This window comes from Ascaphus truei, chromosome 4, assembly GCF_040206685.1.
Source record: "Ascaphus truei isolate aAscTru1 chromosome 4, aAscTru1.hap1, whole genome shotgun sequence".
NCBI classification, from domain to species: domain Eukaryota; kingdom Metazoa; phylum Chordata; class Amphibia; order Anura; family Ascaphidae; genus Ascaphus; species Ascaphus truei.
In genome coordinates, this window is record NC_134486.1 from 389,299,366 (window position 1) to 389,320,490 (window position 21,125).

General features: G+C 45.1%; 1 protein-coding gene across 5 annotated transcripts in view; it reads left to right on the forward strand.

Moving 5' to 3' along the window:
* Positions 1-21,125, forward strand: part of SUPT3H (SPT3 homolog, SAGA and STAGA complex component) — a 577,858-nt gene that overhangs the window by 433,917 nt on the left and 122,816 nt on the right. For all 5 annotated transcript variants that reach the window (XM_075598554.1, XM_075598553.1, XM_075598552.1 and 2 more), the window contains 3 exons: positions 3,689-3,801; positions 6,052-6,159; positions 8,229-8,408. In XM_075598554.1, the coding sequence (XP_075454669.1) occupies positions 3,689-3,801; positions 6,052-6,159; positions 8,229-8,408 (401 nt within the window). The remainder of the gene's footprint in view (positions 1-3,688; positions 3,802-6,051; positions 6,160-8,228; positions 8,409-21,125) is intronic.

Sequence of the window (21,125 nt, forward strand, 5' to 3'; positions counted from 1 at the left end):
AGAATATCCTGAAAACCTGACCTGTTGGTAGCTCTTGAAGACTGGAGTTGGATACCTCTGCTCTAAAGTATGTTCAGCTTACGTGTAATACGGTTCCAGTTGAGGTTTGGTTAGAGGGTTTCTTCCATTTTCAAAGCCAATATCCAGATAGTATTATTAATCTTGAATAATTTGTAATCCGTCATTTTATTTTTAAGTCTGTAACTTTCCTAGGTTATCATCTTCATTTCCTGGATGAGTGTATTACACATGGTAGCCATGCATTGATTTATCCTTTTGTATGCGTTTTTTTACATTTATTTTTAATACAGTATGTGCTTTTTTTCTTGTATTTTAATTAAATGTATCAATATAACATACCAAATGCTAGGAAGTATTTAACTATTTTGAAAATTAGTTGTGTATTTGCAAAGCTTAAAAAGTGTGTAACACCCTTATCCCCCTCCCTATCTCCTGCCCCCCCCCCCCCATGGGGTATTTGTGGGTAATGCGGTGTTACGTGCTAACCTGTTGGGTATACAGGAGGCCTGGGCCTCCGCACATAGGGAGCTTGGGATGCAAGGTGCAGTGCCTCCACCTGTGAGGGTCCCGCCACAGACAGGATGACCCCTCACAGGAAACTATACTCTTAGTGAATAACCACTCACAATAATATGAACCATTGGAAACTTGACCAGCAGGGCATAAACATAACACACATAGAAACATCAGTAATTATAACACACAATACAATCCTTTCTCCTCTTACAGGGAGAATACCAATAACTCTTATCCCTCCTTCTAGTCCTACCCCGGGCACCCTGGGATAGCACGTGTCACCCATGGGGTCCAGTAGTGTGTGAAAGGTAGCGCTAACCCTCTTAGTGTTGTTGGTGTACAGTTGGGTACCTTCCCTCTGAAGCTTGAGCAACGTTGGCCTCTCCCTGGATGGAGGCAGAGGCAGCGTCCCACGATGCGGGGCCTCCGACTCAACTCCCCACTCTCCTTACCACCGGCAGACGCACACGTGTGTGGTCTGAAGAGCGAGGAGTTCCTCACTGGAGGCCGTCCCACTCCGCAATGTCACTAGAGCTCTCACTAGTAGGAAGGGTCCCTAACTATGGGCAGCCCTACAATACTCCGGGTACAGTCCTATTCCTGGGATACCTAACTGGCTCCCAGGACAGTCTGTGCTCTCCTCCAGCACTGACTGTGATTCATCACAGTTCAAACATATATATGTCCTTTACTTTGCCTGCTTCAACATGGCCACCACAGTCCCTCAGAGTAAGGCTGAGGAGCTTCATAAGCGCCCCCAGAGGTCAGGAGGTATACCCTGCTATAAGTACATAATGAACATAATGATGATATATAACGTATGTATTTGATACATAAAATAAGAGAGAAACAGGTTCATATACAAGTGTACATACAGGACACCTACATGCTCATATTGAACCCCCAAAATAACCACAACATATATATAAGCATATAAGTGTCACAGAGAAGTGCTACTGAGCATGGCAATATATATATTTAAAACCAGAGACAGAACATAAAACACAGACAGAGCTCAGTGCACATCCAGTGAAACTTATACACGGTACAGTGCCTAAATATATATGTATAGATATCTATTACATAAAATGGTCTTTTAGTTTAACATTTTGGCCAAATTGTTGTAAGCCCCTGAGCCACTGCACGGCAGACCACATTTCTGGGGTCCCTAACGCTAATATAAATTTTTAATAACCTGTGCATTACCAGGAAGAATGATTTATAATAAATCTGTCAAAATTAGTTGCATAGATCTAAGTCTGATTGAAGCTTTTATTAACCTGTACATTACCAGGAAAAGCACTCCTGTATTAGATTTGTCACAATCATACTGCAAGCAAGTGATTTAATATAATTTTAAACACATTTGCATTATTTTTGGCATTCAGAGAAAAATGTGACCAGAAAACAATAACCACAGGTACAACATGCAGAAGCTGGAAAAAAATGATATTATTTGTCTGGGGCTTGAACACGTTTATTGTCAACTACTCCAACATGTCTTCAGCATTGGATGTTATATGCACCCTCACCACTGACAGGGTTAAATGCATGTGTACAATTCTATAGATATAATTTGTTCAGTATTGCAATTATCTCTGTGGAGAGAGTAAGGCACATTACAAGCCACTGAAGTAGTAAATTGCTGTATAAGGTACCCTGCGGTCTATTGAGTTATTTATAGCAACATTTATATAGTGCCCTTATCTGGAGCACTGTACATTAGTTAGAAAAACAATGGTGGGGTTATACAGCTCAGCCCCGTTATAGCATGATCCGCTACAACGCGAATCCGCTTATAACGCGGTCTGAGTGTGGCTCCCTATTTGAAAGTCTCCATTTTGCCGCGCGAGGACTTACCGGCATCTAGATCTCTCTTCTCAGCTGTCAGGTCTCCCCTCACTTCATAGCGCTGTATCGATGTGCATCTAGATCTCTCTCCTCTCTCTCCCCTCCTCTCTCTCCCCCACAGCTGTCGGCTCTAGTGCGCAGCGTTTAAATTTTTTTTATTTTAGATATTTTTATTTTAATTTTTGTATATTTTATAAATGAACAATATAATATAGGGATTGAACACAGGACCTTTCATGTTAGTTAAATGCTGTACCTCTTCACCAAATGAACTGTGTGATATCACAAACATCTACAAACATACATAACATTAACATTGTACACTGTGGCTATGTGTTGTGGAGGATAAATATATTAATAGGGTCAGTCTTCTTTCACCAGTATATGGAAGGTCCTGAGTTTGATCCCTGCCTGTGTAAATTTGTTTGTCCATTGTCAATAAAGCATTGAATGTTTAAAAAAAAAAAAAAATGACGCCGTGCACGAGAGCTGACAGCTGCGGGGAGGAGAGCAGAGAGCCCACAGCACAGGAGAGAGAGGAGAGCACGTGGTTGTGGAGAGAGATCTAGATGCCGGTTAAAGGTGAAATTTTAACGTGATCCCGGTTATAACGCGGTCTGATTCTGTGGACCCCAAGGACCGCGTTATAACAGGGTTCAGCTGTATATGGAACATTTCAAGTGATGGATACAGAGTAATTGTTAAGATGTCTTTGTTGTGAGCAGGGGTGGGAACATTATGGTCAGACTATGGGTCAGGTGCATTGAGAGCTTTCTTGGTTGGTGAGCAGGTGTTGGGGTAAGGTCTCTTTATTTAGTCTTGTCGGTGGCATGATGATGGGTGTGACAGTGGAGGCGATTAGTTTAGCAGTATTTGGTTAATATGACTCTGATGGGGGGATTCGGGAAGCTCAGATAGCGCCAAGTCAATGGCATTTAACTCAGATCAAGCTCTTGTACCCGTAATCAGAGCTTCCTGAAACCAATCCCCCTAAGAATCTAACTGTGTTTTTCAGCCAGGGTTCCTAGGAATCCTTGGGTTCCCAGGGCATCCCTAAAGGGTTCTGTGCAATTTTTAGGTCAATTGAAAATTGTACCAAATACAAAAGAATTTACAATGCATCTGATCTCAGGTGAGCTATTAGAGAGGGCTGGGGTTCCTTACAATGTATCTGATCTCAGACGTGCTATTAGAGAGGGTTCGGGTTCTGCATAATTTCACAATATATTTATAGGGTTCCTTAAACAAAAAAATGTTGAACACGACTAATCTAACTGATTTGTTTGCTTTTAACCAACAGCCAAAAAGGCTTCAAAATTTCGGGACTGGCTGGACTGCAGTAGCCTCGAGATTAAACCGAATGCTGTGGCAATGGAGATTTTAGCCTATTTGGCATATGAAACTGTAGCCCAGGTAAGTTTGTACAGTAGCCCCCCTAAATGCATAGCTAATCATCCATTTTAATGTAAATTAAGTAAACCTTGTGTAACTTTTATAGGGAACAAGATGTCTTGTGCAATAAAAAAAAATAGTCAGCTGTTTTATATCTTCCTATGTTGCTTTGTAATATTGGTCCAGTTTAATACATATCGTTTCCCTTAATTCAGTGTTTCCCAAACCCCTCCTCAGGGATCTTTGGCCACACCACGTTTTAGGGCTAACCAATGTACCTAATTTGCACATTTGTGTGGTCTCTCAGAAACCAGGTGTGGCCGCAGGGTCCTCGGAGAGGTTTGGGAACCGCTGCCTTCATTTACTGGTTTCCACTAATATATCATCATAAGCATGAAGTAGAAATTAGGAAAAAATTGCAGCAATAGGGAAAAAAACAGGTACTTGTGTGGTATTGAATGCTAAAATAAAATCTAATGAGGTTACCTATAAACAAATTAATTAGTACGTCCCGTTTATTAGTAATGCCCCAGATCCAACACACATGAATTAGCTAGTAGATTAGGGGGCAGGTCTGCTCCTTTAGTGATTAGGACATAGTACTGTATCTGTAAAAGATGAGCCCAAAAACGCTTCTGATGGCGTAATCAAGTTTATTATAAAAAACTTTATTACGCCATTTGTACACTCCTCTCTTACATAAACAAAGGGCCTCATGCAGAGAGCATCGTTATTTCAAAATTCGCCATTTTTTGTACAATTTCGCGCAGAAAACGGCAGAAAATGGCGAGTTACGAAAAACGCGCCAATTTGTTTTTTCTATTTCTAAAACTCGCCTTGCGGCTGGCGAGAACCTCCATCGTGCCATTTTTAAAACTCTCCGAATCCAGAGAGGTACGAACGGCATGTAGCGGCTGTTCGCGCCAGGGAAATGGCGCGATTTTCTCATTTTTGCCGCGCCAGGAAAAGTTGGCAATAAGATGGCGCTCGCCGCCTATAGCAAAGGGGAAAAAAAAGCCGCGATTTTTTCTTTACACATTTCTGAAGCGCGCATCTTTCCCATTTAAACTCGCCACACGCATCCATGTTAAACACAGCAGAATTCGAACTTTTCTGCATATGGAGAATAAAACTCTCCAAAAAAGCTACTTTTTATGAAATTCGCCAATTTGAAAATTCGATGCTCTCTGCATGAGGCCCAAAGTAACAAATGTGTTTTCTGTTCTACTTTACTTAACCCCTTGGCTGCTGGCATCCACAAGAATGTGTGTGAAGAATGCAATTCTGTTCTCCAGTCGCAATGGTAGAAATTGCATAGGGCCAGCTTACTTGTACTCCTATACGTCTGTCACTAAAGAGATCAAAGTCGTGTCATGCAGCCGCAGAAAAGATACAGACCTGCTGCATCATTAAAACGGAGATTTGGTTGCAGGGACTTGACGGCAGCCCATACTCTCACAGCCACCACCAGTCTAAGTTCTTTCCAAACTAAAGCTGTCTCACATGTTAATCTGGTCTGTAACTGTTACATACTGTACGCCTATTATATATTATCTTTAACTGTGCATGCTATGTCTTGTATATAATGTATAACCCCGTTCACTTACGTACAGCTGCAGCGGCCGTTATTCGAACAAATCACGGAGCCGTTTTCGTGTGCGCTGCTTTACTCCATGCGGCATTAACGCCGCCAATCGCCCCAGGCACACGTGTTTATCGCGGTTGCTTTATTTGAATTTCATGGATTCTTGTTTCTTTGTGTGCAATGAAATGAATGAATTGTAAAGTGTACTGTACTCTGCTACTGTGTCAATTTCAGTGTTTAACACTAAAATGCCATTTTCTGCACTCGCATCTTTGGCAGGTAGGGGCGGGAAGGTAGGAAGAAATCCCGCGCCATGACATGGGTATTCCGAGGTATACACCGCGTGAAGTGTTCTAATAACGGCCGCTGCATCTGTAACTATATATTTGTAGCCATGTATTATTTGTCATCTTAACTCTGTGCCCAGGACATACTTGAAAACGAGAGGTAACTCTCAATGTATTACTTCCTGATAAAACATTTTATAAATAAATAAACTAGGTATGTGGGGGGGTGGGGGGGAGAGTGGTGGCCTTTCTGAAACTGATCAATGCAAAGCGACTGTTCACGACTCCAAGGTTCAACAAAGTACTCTGCTTGTTATATTTGACTGTCTAATCATATTGCAGCTTCAGTTTCACTGAAGTAAGACCATATCCTTTCGATATTTCTACTTGTCATTCTAGTTGGTGGACCTGGCTCTGTTGGTTAAGCAAGATATGGCTCCCAAGACCTGCGACCCATTCACACATGCTATATCTGCCACCTATATGCAAAGCCGCAACAGCTCTGAGGTAAAGAACACTTGTGTTGTACTGTATTACCACATGGATTGTGTTGTAATAATGAAAAGGGTCATTGTATGTGTTATTGTTATGTTTGATATTTCCATACAAATCACTTCTCTCAGCCACATTCCATAGATGATTTAAAAATCCAAAACTTTAAAGGAATGTTCAACAGCACTCCAGAACAGAAAACATTTCAACTCAAAATGATCATGCTGTTTGACACACAAAAAAAGGACTTAGTGCTGATATGGGGTTCCTTACACACAATTAGAATTGTATGTCCCTGCCTCTGTTAGTTTTACAATTTCACTCATTGTCCCCCCCCTGCACCTCCACCCCCTCACACTGCTGATGGATATATGGACCTACATGCATTACACATCTCTCACCATCCCTTTCATCCATTTATTACCCTGTTTATTTACTACTCCCTCTGCCTTCCCTACCTCCTCTACCTTAGCTTGTTATCTTGCATTTACATCTTAAGCTCGTGGAATCTCTGTAAATCAGCATCGCTGACCTGAGGAAGAGGCAGAACTCTCAAAAGCTGGTCTTATAATATCTATTGTTAGTTCAAATAAAAAAGGTGTCCTCTGATACTGAAGTACTCATTTATTTCCATACAGAAAGGAAAGGGCAATTGTCTTGCCAATAAATGGTGATTTTTCACAATCCACGTGATTGTATAGGTGCACTTATAAAAATAATGACATTGTAGAACTGTTTGAAAGAACTAGAAGTAAAATCACTGATCCTCTCCATTTTGCCTCTGTATGCACTTGTATCCTTTTTTTTCTTGTACGGTAATATTCTCCAAGTATAATAGTAAAAAGGCAATACAATATATAAAGTGGGAGCTGCTGCTGCTGCTGTTGTAAGCAGGCAGATGTTAAAGAACACACGTACTGTACTTCCCTTATGTTATTTCTTTATGTGGGTATAATGTAGCATATTGTATATACCGTGGACCATATTGTCATAAGATATGCTGGATACAGAATTATCGATACCGGGTTCCTGTCACAAATGAAGGCTATTTAAAGGTGCGGTTACAGGCCATTAAAGCCAACAAGGCTATTGGATCCTGTATGTACATGTCAATGTATTTATTTATATATGTTTTATGTGTTTATTGAGGTTCTTCTATTTAAATGCCTGTAATGGAAAAATCTTCAAATCAATATATGAGTATTTGAACTGACCAACTTCTTCTAACCGTTGAGAGCATTTAAAGCAGCAATCCGCCCTAACTAACCTCCATTTTTTTTTTTTTTTAGAGGATTAGAACCAGGGTTCCTCCAGAGCTGAACCACAGTATTATCAACTCTGGGGACCTCATAGTTCCCCGGATACTTGCCGGCGAAGTTACCAGTATTACTGTACTTCCTGATTTTTAAAGGGGATTTAACTGGCCATCTAAGAGGAAGCCACAACCGATGATGTTGCAGCTTCCTATTGTCCCGAAATTTGGCAGCCATTTTCTTTACCATGCAGGAGATTGACACCCGGTCCACCATGGGGTCCCCGGAGCTGAAAATAGTGGTGTTTGGCTCAGGGGATCCCCACAGTTTGATTTTGAGGTCTACCATTCATTACATTGTACTACGACTGTCTGTACTATTCGGAGAAGGTGTTTCTTTCGGGAAATACACTTTTTTTAACCATTGTCTGAGTGTATAAATGATGGCCAAATATATTGCACCAATCAATACCCAGGCGCCTACAGCCACCTTGGTGCCTATTTCCTTGTTCTAAAATAGACTTACAGATTAAGTCAGACTTCATGTTCCTCCTGCCGGGTGAAATCCACGGAATTCTGACCGTAACATCCCCAGGCAGCAGAAAATCTCTCCATGAACGATCCTATTTGGAATAACAAACCTGCCCCTATCCCCGGAGCTGCACCATTTTGCTTTTCATCCCGTGACTCCGAGGGCAGTAAATCTGGGCTGCATTTTTTTTTTTTACATCAAAATATTCATTTTTGAAACCGTGTATGAAAGGATTCTCTTGCAGTAAGTGTAGAATGGTAAACAATATATTTATTTTTCCCGTTTATTTTTTTTTGTTAGTCACTTATTCAGGCTCAGCCTTTGAAGAGTAACCCTGACTCTCCAGAAAATACACCACCCGCCACTCCAACGCCTCCATCAGCTGGAGCCCAACAAGTGGGCAAAAACCAGACTGGACCTCTTGGAAATGGAGGACTAGGGCAAGACTCTACCAAAACCAAACAAAGGAAACGGAAAAAGGTATGGGGCACAATCACTTCAAAGGAAATAAGTATGATGGCTGCATAGCAATTGGTATCAATAAGCAGTCTGTCTCCATCAGCATAACCCCTTCACTTAAACAATATACAGTATTCCTGAACATTTTGCACGGTATACATGTAAACACTGATTTGGGCTTTGTTTGTTGCTACTGTAGTCCTTCTTTATCCATGATATTAATGATATGGAGATGTCTCCTTCACAATAGTTGCCTTTCTATTATTGTTTTGGAGGAATTACCAGACGTAATGGACGAGCAGTAGGGTTAACCTGCTGAATGTAAATGTGGTCTCCAATTCTAGATATCTGTTTTACAAGTAGCAGAAGTTGGGGAGCATGTTCCTTTATTGTAGTGAGGGAATGGACTACTGTGAAGGCAATGGATGGTGAGTTAAGGGAGGAGGTCAGAAAGTGGTATATTACGCATGATTGTTCTGTTCTAGGCTCCCTGAGGCTCAGTGATATTTGACAGACGGTAAACTCGTCTCCTTTATGCAAATGAAGTCCTTGGATTTCTAATCAACTTTATTAATGAGTAGAAACAGAAATAAAAAGAAACTTTGGGGGTGCATAAGTTAGGGGAAGGTGAAAAAACAATGCTGTCACAGGGAGAGCAGTTTGGGGTAGACCACTAGCCATTGGCTGCAAGCTGAACCAGACTGACAAACAGCAAATAGGGCAGGGCTGTACAAAGTGCTAAGGATTCAGGATAATACCATTATCTAAGGCAGGGGAGAACAAACGGGGGGACACGGCGCATACAGAATACAGAGGCCCCCCACTCTTCCCCAAGACATTTAAATTAAATGCTGGGGACAGCGCAAAGCTTCTGTACTCTATCCTACCTTGGCTCAGAAGACGCGTTGCTGTGGCGACGCAGCGTAAAATGACGCCGCGGGGTCACGTGACATCAGATGCCCCGCAGCGTCATTTGACACTGTGTCGTCATAGCGGTGGCAGGGGGGCACACATGCCAAAACTTTGCGCACCCCCTGGTCTAGGGGACCAGAGAACGGCTAGTTAAGACAACAGGCTGAAATGACAGCGTGGTACTTTCCGCAGGGACAAGAACTAGGGCAAAGGTCCTGGCAGCCATAGGGGAAAGAAAACACATGCAGGGGACAGAACAATGATACTGTTGTTTATATATTTAAAATGAAGGGACAAGTTGAATTGTTTAGTTCATTGATGGCCACAGTGGTAATTTGTTCTAAACCTTACAATGATTATTTTTTTAAATCTAGGACTGACAGTGTACGCAGCACTGCACATACTGTATCATTTTTGTAGCCACGATGAGTCTGCCCCGAAGAGCTTCCAATCTAATTTTGGTGCATGAGGCACGGCTAGATTGAGTGACTTGCCCCACGGTCACAAGGAGAGCTAACACCGGGATGTACATGTGTTCGCCCACTTCAAAGGTGGTGACATTACCTCTGAGCTATTCCGCGAGCCATACACTACTGCATGATAGTAATCTTTGCAGGATCCGTGTCATATTTTGTGCCCTGAATACGGTAACATGGATTCCACGCCGTCTTTACAATTTGTCATTGTTATGAAATAGCTGAGAAGACATGTGGTTTATTGCCTCCATTGGATGACTAGCGTAATATACTTTGTGACGCTGCCTACTGTCCCTTGGTAAGGTGCTGTCGTTCCCTACATAAAGTAATTATTGGTTTCCTCTTATGGTATCAGTATCCTTTCCAAACTCTGCTTCTCTGTGTTTTTTGATTTTTATTTAGCGACATTTCTTTGCTCGCCCGTCCCAAGCCATTTTGTGATTGGGGTTATTTATTTTTAACTGCTGCAATATTTTTTCCTGGTTGAAACCTCAATACATAAACCATAGAGAAGAACACCACGAAGGACGGCTTACTGTATTAATGAAGTACTAAAACAGCTTTACCAGTGCAGCTTGCGCTTTTAGAAAAGTAGTTGGTTACATTGTACTTGTTACATATGTTACTTACGTAGTTCGTTGCATAATAGATGGTCCTCTTACCTGGAGTTGAACATATAAAATGGTGGAGGTGCCAGTCCCAATGCAGAAAAGGGAATAATAGAATAAGCACTCACCAGATACAGAATTTGGAAACAATTTTGACAGAAAGACCTCACCTGGGTTTGGATGGTGCTAGAATCCTATGCCCCCCCTGCTAAGCATAAATATTAGTACAACAGAACAATTGGATGAGCACTCACTAATGGCAGAAGGAACACAGGGCACAACGGATTTCAGATAACTAAACTCATTTATTGAGCCAACACAACGTTTCGACCTTAGCGGTCTTTATCAAGTGGCATAGTGGCATAAAACACAATCCCATCAGATCCATTAAATAGCACCCAAAACCCCATCATGCGTTAATATATGTGTAGCCCATGTTCCCCCCTCCCCCCCCAGACACAGATCGTGCCTCTAAGGTGTATTGAGGGCTGCTACATGTAATTGGTGGTGCATACCTGCTTGGAACAGGAGGGCCTGAGTCTCCCGCGGTGGTATGGGGGATAACAGGGCCAGGCTTCTGGGGTATTTGCCTCCATTCTTTAGCAACGGTGGTGCAGCGCCTCCATCTCCATAAGTCCCAGGGATGTGGGATAGGACCCTTATAGAGAAAACCCTGGTCCCAGGGCGAATGATCCAGCTCTCACACACAGTCCCTCTGTGTAAAACAGAAGTGTCTTTATTGTCTCTTAGAAAACACACAGCAGCAGTTCATTGGCAGCAGTAACTCCAAATGTATGAACACAACAGGGTCTTTTCCTCCACTCCTTATCCTCCAGGAATGTACCCTGCAGGACGGCCTGGTTGGGGCTGCAATACCCCTGCCTCCACCCAAGGGTAGGTCCTATGGGTGAGGCTAGATGTCTTTCCCCTCACCCCCTGAAGAGGGTGAGGGGCATTGGTCCACCTCTATAGTTCTATCCGCTCTACTCAAAGGGGCTCTGAGTATCTCTTCCAAGCACTCCCAGCATGGCTTCTCCCTTTCACCATACAGGACTGCCACTCTCCTCTCCAGATTCTGACACACCAGCCAGACACTCCAACTCCAACACTAACTCCTTCCAGAACTCACATCCACAGACTGACACAGACACACAGGACAGCCCACTAAATAGATCCAGCCCTGCCCCTTGTGATGTCAGCAGAACCTCCCCTCTGTCTCAGGCCTGCTACAGAGTCAGGGGCCTACCTCTATCACTCCAGGCAGTGCTTGGTGAGGGGGGAAAACCCATGGTTACTACTGCGCCTGCCCTTACCAGGGCTTACTCCAGTAGGAGAAGGATAAGTAGCCCGCTCTTACTTACAGGGGCTACACTCTCCCTCTGGTGGAATCCAATGGTCCCCACTTGGACCTACTTCTAGCAGCACCATCCTGCGGAGAACAAACCTGGGAAACACAAACACATTGCATGGCAGGTTATCTTTTCTTGAGCCAACCACCAGGTGGCGTATAACAACAGTAACGTACAGTCACTCCCAACGGGGAGAACTCTAATGATAGTGCTTTGGGTCTGGCTTTCGCACCTTCCTCCCGTTATGGTCAGTGACCGTTATATAATAAGGCTGTACCGACCCAGACTCTGGCCGGTATATCACGCTGTGCATGTATATGCACCTCCCCACACTCCAAGCCCGGACCACTTCACTGATACGGTCCTCGTTTTGGTAACCCGCCTTACCAAACTTGGTTCTTAAATATTCCTGTACGGCCGCTCGGAGCCAACTGTCTCGGTTCTCTTCAATCTCTTTCATTATGGGTTCAGGCACATAAGGGTATTCGTACCCATGGGACTGTCTAAACCTGAACACTATGGCTCTGTCAGCCCTGCTCAACTTATGCAGTTTCTTGGGACCCGCCCTGCTTGGCAGTACACAATACTCTGGCTCTTCTGGGGCAATATCGTCATACAAAATGCTAGGCACCTTAGGCATGATGATCCCTTGCTCTATCTCTTGGAAACGGTGCTCTAACTCATCCACTACCTCTTGGGGAGTAAAGACACCTACCGCCCACCAATGGTCAATTATGTTGTTCCTGATCAAAAGGAACCTGGTGCGGTCAATACCTTTATGGAACCCAGTGAATAGGAGTGCCCACCACTTGTCACGGTGCTCGTACTCTGTTAAGGGACTACCAGTATCTACCTCTGACTCTGCTTGCGATGAGACACCGGACGTACCCGCCTCTGTAGAGCGCGAGCAATCTCTTCTCCCTTTGGCGTTGAAGTACCTAGTAGGGTTCATTTTGGTAACCACCGTGCTTGCAGTCCCAACCTCAGCAGTAGTATGGGACCCTCCCTCTAGATACAGGAGAAAATGGTACAGCGTTAGGTATACGAATTACATTTGCATACGGTATCTCCCCATCAGATCCCTCATCGCTTAACTCCCAATCCCGTAAGTCCATGGAATACTTGGGGTATTTTATTGACTTATCCCCGCTAGGTCCCGGTGGTAATACTCGTGACGGGGCAGGGGCAGTGGCCGGGGTAAGGGCGCTATGGACTGGGGCGGGGGCAATGTCTGTTTCAATTTCCAGCAAGCGGGCAATCCCGCGACCAGTGGGCAGTTTCTTGCTTGCTCTCTCCGCTGAGCCCCTTGATCCTCTGCAAACGCCGTGGCGGTCAAGGGTGGCCAGTGCAGCCGCCATGGCGGCTCCTCGGGCCGCAAAGATGGCTGCCGGGCCTCCGTGCCAACCGGAACTGGAAGTGACGTCATCACTGGTGCTCGCGGAATCTCCATCCGCTCCGTGGTCACGCACCGGAAGTGCGTCAAAGACCGGAAGGGGCGGTGGTGGGTCATCCGGTCCGCGGACGGTCAGGTAGGCCGCAAGCCTCTCCCTTTCGTTCTCTGCAGGGCCCGTCGTCGCCTGGCGGGAGTAAGGGGGTGGTGGAGTCTCCTTACCGCTCCGCTGCCGGGGGACGACATCTGGTTCCTCCGAAGCTGTCTCGGACGCCGTCTCAGCCGCACTGGGAGTTACCACGGCCGTGGGACTTCTACGGGCCTCAGGCCGCACCAGCGCTCGCCGTCGGGAGGTGTCCGGACTCGTCTGCTCCCTCTCTCCGGTAAGTGGACTGCCATCTTTGTTACAGCTGGGGTGGTTCGCCGGTAGGCGCATCGCCACCGATGAGACGCCATCTTCTTACTCCGAAGACGACTTGATCGGATCTTCCGCAAGGGAGTCACCTGGGTCTTTTTGCGGCCCCGCCAGTGGATAGTGGTACGAAACGGGCCCGCTCTGGTACCTCCACTGCGGTCGCGCTCTTCTCCACCGGATCTCTGCTCGGCTCTGTATTTGGCTGGGCCTTGGTTCCCATATCAGCAGGGGTGCAGGGAACTAGGGCAGCCTCGTCGGTCGTCTCCGCCACCTCCGTTAGTGTTCCCTTTGGCGTTGAAGTACCTAGTAGGGTTCATTTTGGAAACCACCGTGCTTGCAGTCCCAACCTCAGCAGTAGTATGGGACTCTCGGACCCTCCCTCTAGATACAGGAGAAAATGGTACAGCGTTAGGTATACGAATTACATTTGCATACGGTATCTCCCCATCAGATCCCTCATCGCTTAACTCCCACTCCTGTAAGTCCTTGGAATACTTGGGGTATTTTATTGACTTATCCCCGCTAGGGCAGCCTCGTCGGTCGTCTCCGCCACCTCCGTTAGTGTTCCCAGAGAGGCACCCCGAGGGGTCTTTATCATTGGCCATGGCTCGGTAGGCCACAGGTAGAACGTGCCGCATTGAGGGCATCGTGCTTTGGTGCTTGCTACCGTTTCGGGTGTCCTGCAGTGGACGCACAGGCACCGGAGGTACTCTCGGCCCTCGATCTCCACCACCAGGAAGCCTCCTGGGAGTTGGAAGATTGTGGTGCTCAGTTATAGTTAGTTATGGGGTGGAACAGTTCAATGTTTCAGCTCCTTGCTCTTCGAATGTCAGACAGAAGTGAAGTTCCGCGCTCTCACTTCCTGTCCCTCCCTTCGCTGGGGAGGACGCTCCTGATTGGCTCTCCTTGTGCCCCCTCCCTCTGGTGGATACAAGAGGGGGGGCACTCCTTCTTTCAGTGTGACGTGGCCTTGTCTGTTGGCCAGTCACAGCACAGGTGGGTGGGCTTTCGCGCCGCTCCGCTCCTTTTGCAGGGGATCTGGGTTTGGCGCCAAACTCCTGCACATCTCCCTCCACATTTCTCTCACAGTCTCTTTGCACGATTCACGTGCGCGCTCCAGGATTGGCGGGAATCGCCATTTTAACTCGGCTGCTAACTGCTGGGCTGTGGATGGCGCTGCTGTCGCCATTTTGGACTCTTTCTTGCTCCGCGGAGCACATGTAGTGACGGTCGCCATCTTTGATGAGCCCACCAAATGTATATCACTGCTATTCTCAGTGTCTAGTGCAAAACTCGTTCCTAGACACTGACTATACTCCAACTGCTCAGTAAACGCTCTCTCCATACTTTCTTTCTGTGCTTTACCCACTAGTATGATGTGGCATACCCCAGGCTAGGCAGAACTCCTTCTCTGTGCACCGCACTCGCTGACGGTTCCTACAAGTACTCTGGGGTGTGTTTTATGTGGGTGCTGGCTAGTGTACCGGGCATCTCCCTAAGTACGGGCGTCTCCTACTTTTGGCCACTCATAGTGCGGGCCCTGGGCCATGGTCCCTGGACAAGTTAACAGGCTAACCCCCCCAGTTGCCTCACACTACCTGCCTCAAGGGACTAGGACAGCAATAGCCATACACCCATCTTACATCACCCTCTTAGGGCACCCAGGGCGTACTGTGCGGGAATCCACGCTCCCCTGACTACCCCTGGTATGACATGCCCTACTCTCTTCAGTACTTGCACGGAAGGTGCACTTCACTCTTCCCGCTCTGCCTTGCTGAAAGCCTGTCCTGTTCTGGATCTCAGCAGCTCGCCTCCAAATGTAGCCCATGTCCCCCCCAGACACAGATCGTGCCTCTAAGGTGTATTGAGGGCTGCTACATGTAATTGGTGGTGCATACCTGCTTGGAACAGGAGGGCCTGAGTCTCCCGTGGTGGTATGGGGAATAACAGGGCCAGGCTTCTGGGGTATTTGCATCCATTCTTTAGCAACGGTGGTGCAGCACCTCCATCTCCATAAGTCCCAGGGAAGTGGGATAGGACCCTTATAGAGAAAACCCTGGTCCCAGGGTGAATGATCCAGCTCTCACACACAGTCTCTTTGTGTAAAACAGCAGTGTCTTTATTGTCTCTTAGAAAACACACAGCAGCAGTTCATTGGCAGCAGTAACTCCAAATGTATGAACACAACAGGGTCTTTTCCTCCACTCCTTATCCTCCAGGAATGTACCCTGCAGGATGGCCTGGTTGGGGCTGCAATACCCCTGCCTCCACCCAAGGGTAGGTCCTATGGGTGAGGCTAGATGTCTTTCCCCTCACCCCCTGAACAGGGTGAGGGGCATTGGTCCACCTCTATAGTTCTGTCCGCTCTACTCAAAGGGGCTCTGAGTATCTCTTCCAAGCACTCCCAGCATGGCTTCTCCCTTTCACCATACAGGACTGCCACTCTCCTCTCCAGATTCTGACACACCAGCCAGACACTCCAACTCCAACACTAACTCCTTCCAGAACTCACATCCACAGACTGACACAGACACACAGGACAGTCCACTAAATAGATCCAGCCCTGCCACTTGTGATGTCAGCAGAACCTCCCCTCTGTCTCAGGCCTGCTACAGAGTCAGGGGCCTACCTCTATCACTCCAGGCAGTGCTTGGTGAGGGGGGAAAACCCATGGTTACTACTCGCGCCTGCCCTTACCAGGGCTTACTACAGTAGGAGAAGGATAAGTAGCCCGCTCTTACTTACAGGGGCTACATATGTATTGTATAATTTTATTTATTTAGCATCGACAAAGTACGCAGCTCTGCACAAAACTACACTACAGAGTCAATACATTACAAGCAATGATTAAGTGTAATAACCGGTCAATGACAACATAAGGCAAAGGGATACTCTGCCCCGAAGAGCTTGCAATCTAACGTAGTTTAATTGTAGTACATATCACACTCAGAAGCTTAATAAGCCTAACGTGGGCATCACATATAACAAGCAGATCACCGTTAATTTGGTTTCACGATATCATTGTCAGAATGAATGAAAAACAGCTGAATTAAATGGGGTGTTTTTTTTTTTTTTTTTTTAAACTGAAGGGAATTCAAACCTTTAAAAATGTAATAATAAGTATATATCGGATGCTCGTTTTCTAAATAGGACATTTTTGCACCGTGGCAGAACTATAAATACAGTAAGTGGAAATTCCTAATCAATTTTACCACCGCTACCCTCGTGTTGGATGGCTCTTCAAGGATGTGCTTTCATCCATCTTCAATAATGACACTCTTTAAAGTAAACGCCTTTCTTTTTCCATGAATTTTAAAACAGACGGAGTAATTCAATGACAAAAAAATGGAAATCAAGGAAAAATGGTATTTTAATAGAGGAAAAATATGTTTGCAAATTAGGCTATACCAGGAGTCCGTAGAACAGTCATCAAAGGACATGTAACCGCAAAGCTAGCATCGCCAGCGGTGGTCTAACAAGAATATACTGTATGAAACAAAAATTAAATCGAACATTTTCTACACAGTGGTTTATGCAAATTGCAGTGTAAACATCAATGGGGTGTTATTTTTATATTTGGAGTCTTTATTTGGGCAGTTTATAAGAGATTAATTGCAACTATACTTGTCTCACTCTGCAAGAGTTAGTGTTTGCTAATTATTTCTGTTGGCAAAGATTTGGCATTCGAAATGATTTTATGGGGACATCATTCTTGCAGTTGCAGAAGAACAAGGAATGTAACTGATTTAGTGCAGAATTTTCAGTAGCTGTGGATATTCTCGCCCAGACCACCACTCGTGGGGGAACGTTTGTTGCATTACATGTAGGGGTGGGCGGATGTTGTCGCATTTAAATTGGCAACATTTTCGCAGAAGTTCACACTGCTACGTTTTAGCCAATTTTGCCAGAATTTAGACAATATTGGGCAAAAATGCCAGTACAGGCAGTCCCTTGGTTATCCAACAGATCCGTTCCGTTCTGGAAGTAGCGTTGGATAGGGAAACCGTTGTAAAGTGAGTCCCGTGTTAATCAGTGGCGGTGAGCGTCGGATAACGCATTCAGGCGTCGAAAAACGGCCCATAGGGTTGCATTGTAAAGCGTTGGATATGCCATTCATTGTAAAGTGAAACGTTGGCTAACGAGGACCACCTGTATATAAAGGCCCATGTGACCTCACAGATTGATTCTTAATGCTTGGCCATGTTTAAAAAAAAAAATGTTTCATGAAATAAAAATGGCAAATTTCACCTCATTAGCGAGCTTCGGCCCAAAAAAATCACACCTCTAAATGTTATAAATGATTCCACAGCAACAACACACATATTGTAGCGCAGGGGTGCTCAACTCCAGTCCTCCAGCCTCAAGCCCCCCAATAGGTTAGGATTTCAGGATATCCCTGCTTCAGCACAGGTGGCTCAATCAGTCCCTGCTTCAGCACAGGTGGCTCGATCAGAGGCTCATCAGTCTTTGACTGAACCTCTGATTGAGCCAGCTATGCTGAAGCTGGGATATCTTGATAACCTGACCTGTTTGGGGGGGGGGGGAGCTTGAGGACTGCAGTTGAGCCCCCCTGGTGTAGATCAATGCATTGATAACATAATTTATACATTGTAACAAAATGCTATTTATAATGAAACCATTACCCATCTGCAGCCAAGTTTAGACACATCCTACAGGCAACTTGCAGCCCACCCAGGTGAATACAATATGTAGAATGACAGGTTTTTATATGCAGATGTAGCTGGCGCGTTGCTGCGGAACGTACACCATGAACAAGTGGGAGAAGTCTAACGTGCTATTTCACCTGCGAGAGAGCGGCAATAACATCAGCACAGCATTCAACATTCTTTCTTCTGCCCACTTAACAAGAACAGGAAACTGCTTATCCAGATCGTCCATTCTTTTTCCTGTCTCTTTTACCTATTACAAAGAAAAGGGAAGTAGCGCCAACCAGATAACCAGGACCCAACTCTGACTAAAACAATAAATACAAATACAATAAAAAACGGGGGGAAAAATATAAATAAATATATATATAAATTAAATTTACTTAAAGTCGCAGACTTGTGTAGGAGAGGGAACAAGAAAAAAAAAAAGGAAACAGAGAACAATGGTATAATAAAGGTATGGCTAGAATATACCACTTACTATATATAAAAAAAAATCACACACTTACATGCGATTAGATCATACTGGAGCATAATGGTGCATACACTTTACATCATCCAGTGAAGGTGTCTTAAAAAAGTAGAGAGAAAAAAGGACATAGCATAGTTAAGTTTAATAACAATAGATTAAAACAAGATGCACTCACAAACAGCTAGTTCACATGGGAATTTGTGAAACGCTTTCCAGTATAGTCTTTATCGACTCCGGTTCAGCCTTCCCACATCTGTCACTCCACTTTTGACCGTGCGGAGTCTGTGTGGTGTCTGTCTCAGCCGCTCTTTAACCCCTTCATTCTGTGTTTGGCAGTGGTGCCCTGGCTCGTGCACAGTCTGAATGGAGCCTTCCGATGTTGTCCTTCCCCAGACTCGGTTTGCGCATGCGCACAGACGTCTGTCGGGGTGTGTGGCTGATTGGGCAGTAGCTGCCTTTGCGGATGACGGTGGCTTGCAGTGTTCAAGATTCATCAAACGCGTTTCGCATTACAGCTTCCTCAGTGATATAGCTCGATGGGGTCGTATGCTATATTTATATTGCGATCCAAATCAGTGCTCACACAATGCAGCTATCAGAAAAATACTAGTCTGACAGCGAACAATCATACAGAATATAAACACAAAAATACTCATATAAAGTTATACTAACACCATACATATTATAAATATATTACTATACTATTATAAAATGCAAAGATTTGCCCATACAATGAGGTACCTCATTGTATGTTCAATAATTTGCATTTTATAACAGTGTAGTAATATATTTACTATTTGTCTGACAGCTGTATTGTGTGAGCACAATGTAGGCCTCTTACACCTTTACTTTGTGTTGTGGATGAGCTAGAAAATTTGCACAAATAAAAATTGTTTTAAATGTGTCTCATGTAGATCTCAAACTACTGCGGGCTAATTCTGCATATAATTGGGCTACCAAATCTACCAATATACGAAGTTAATAATAGAGATTAGTGAATGCGTCAAAAATTTGATCGGCAAATTCTTCGGGGCAGGTTTTTTTTTTTTTTTTTTTACAAGGTTTGATCTGCGGTCCAATATTCGACCTTGAGTTTAGCATGGAAATATTCTGGCAAATGTTCCTAAACCCGCAGCCTTGTTCGCTTCACCCTTTGTTTTTTCCCCCCGAATGTCATAACATTTGACCTGCGAATGTTAAAACAAATATTCTATTCGTTTTGTTATAGTCTACTGTGAATGTTCCGACCAATGGCCCTAAATGTAGATATTTGCATCTTTTGCGGAGGCGCAATGCACAACTACTTCACGCAGGTGAATATTTTTATTTTAAAGGAGGCAAAAGTGCCCGATTGGAGATTGAACCGCGAATATTCCTGCCTGCGAATTGACGTCATATTTGCGGCGAAGTCTAATGTCTGCGAATAGGTTGCATATCTCTAGTCAATATTATTTATTTATAAAATGTTTTACCAGGAAGTAATACATTGAGAGTTACCTCTCGTTTTCAAGTATGAATTTGGCACAGAGTTATGATGACAAATACATGGTTACATTAAATTAACAGGGTTATACATTATATGTAGCCCCCTTTCCTTATGAACTTGGGAACTACATGTGCTGAATTTCCCTGGCTCTGGCGTACAGGAGGCCTAATTCTCCGCCACTGGGAGCCTGGGGTGATCGCGTTCTTCCTAGATACAGCGCCTCCACTGGGAGGGATCCTAGCACGCCAGGATAACCCCTCACAGGAACCAATACAGTCAGTGAATGATACACACACGGGTATAACTAACTTATATTTACCGACACATATAACTAAATAAAACAATGACCATACAAGGCCCCCACAATACAGTACCCACACAATATACACCACCTCGGTGGAACCCCCCCAAAGTGCTGAGGGTGCCCTGGGCACCTAATCACCCTGGTCTCCACAGAGCAAGGCCCACCCAAAGTGTATGTGGAGTAGCGCTACCCCTGTGTGAGTTCTTGGTTCACGTGGGTACCTTCCTGGTCTCAGGCCGGACTAGGCCAACTTGGAAATGGTGGAAACACAGAACCGCACTGTGATGCCACAATGCAGGGTTGATCCTTGCCGGAGGCGTCCGCCTCTTGAGGGAACTCCAGCTGGAGGGTTTCCCTTAAAGTCTGAGGGGCTTGTGTTCTGGTCCCAGACAGCAGGCCACAGCTCACGGTGTGGCCGTCCGGTCACTGATGCAGCGCTCTTACACTAAAGTGCTAAAGGGAGCGCCCCTATCTGGAGGGGCTTTCCCTATACACACTGTCTCTACTGTGGATCGGGGACTAGCTAGGGTCTGCAGGTGAAGTCCGGCCTAGTCCCAGGGCTAATGGCACCTGGGACCCTACCTCTTCCCTTGGCGTACTGCTCCCAACTGGCGTGGTCCCTCACTTGCGCCAAACTGTATCCATTCTCTGCCGTTACT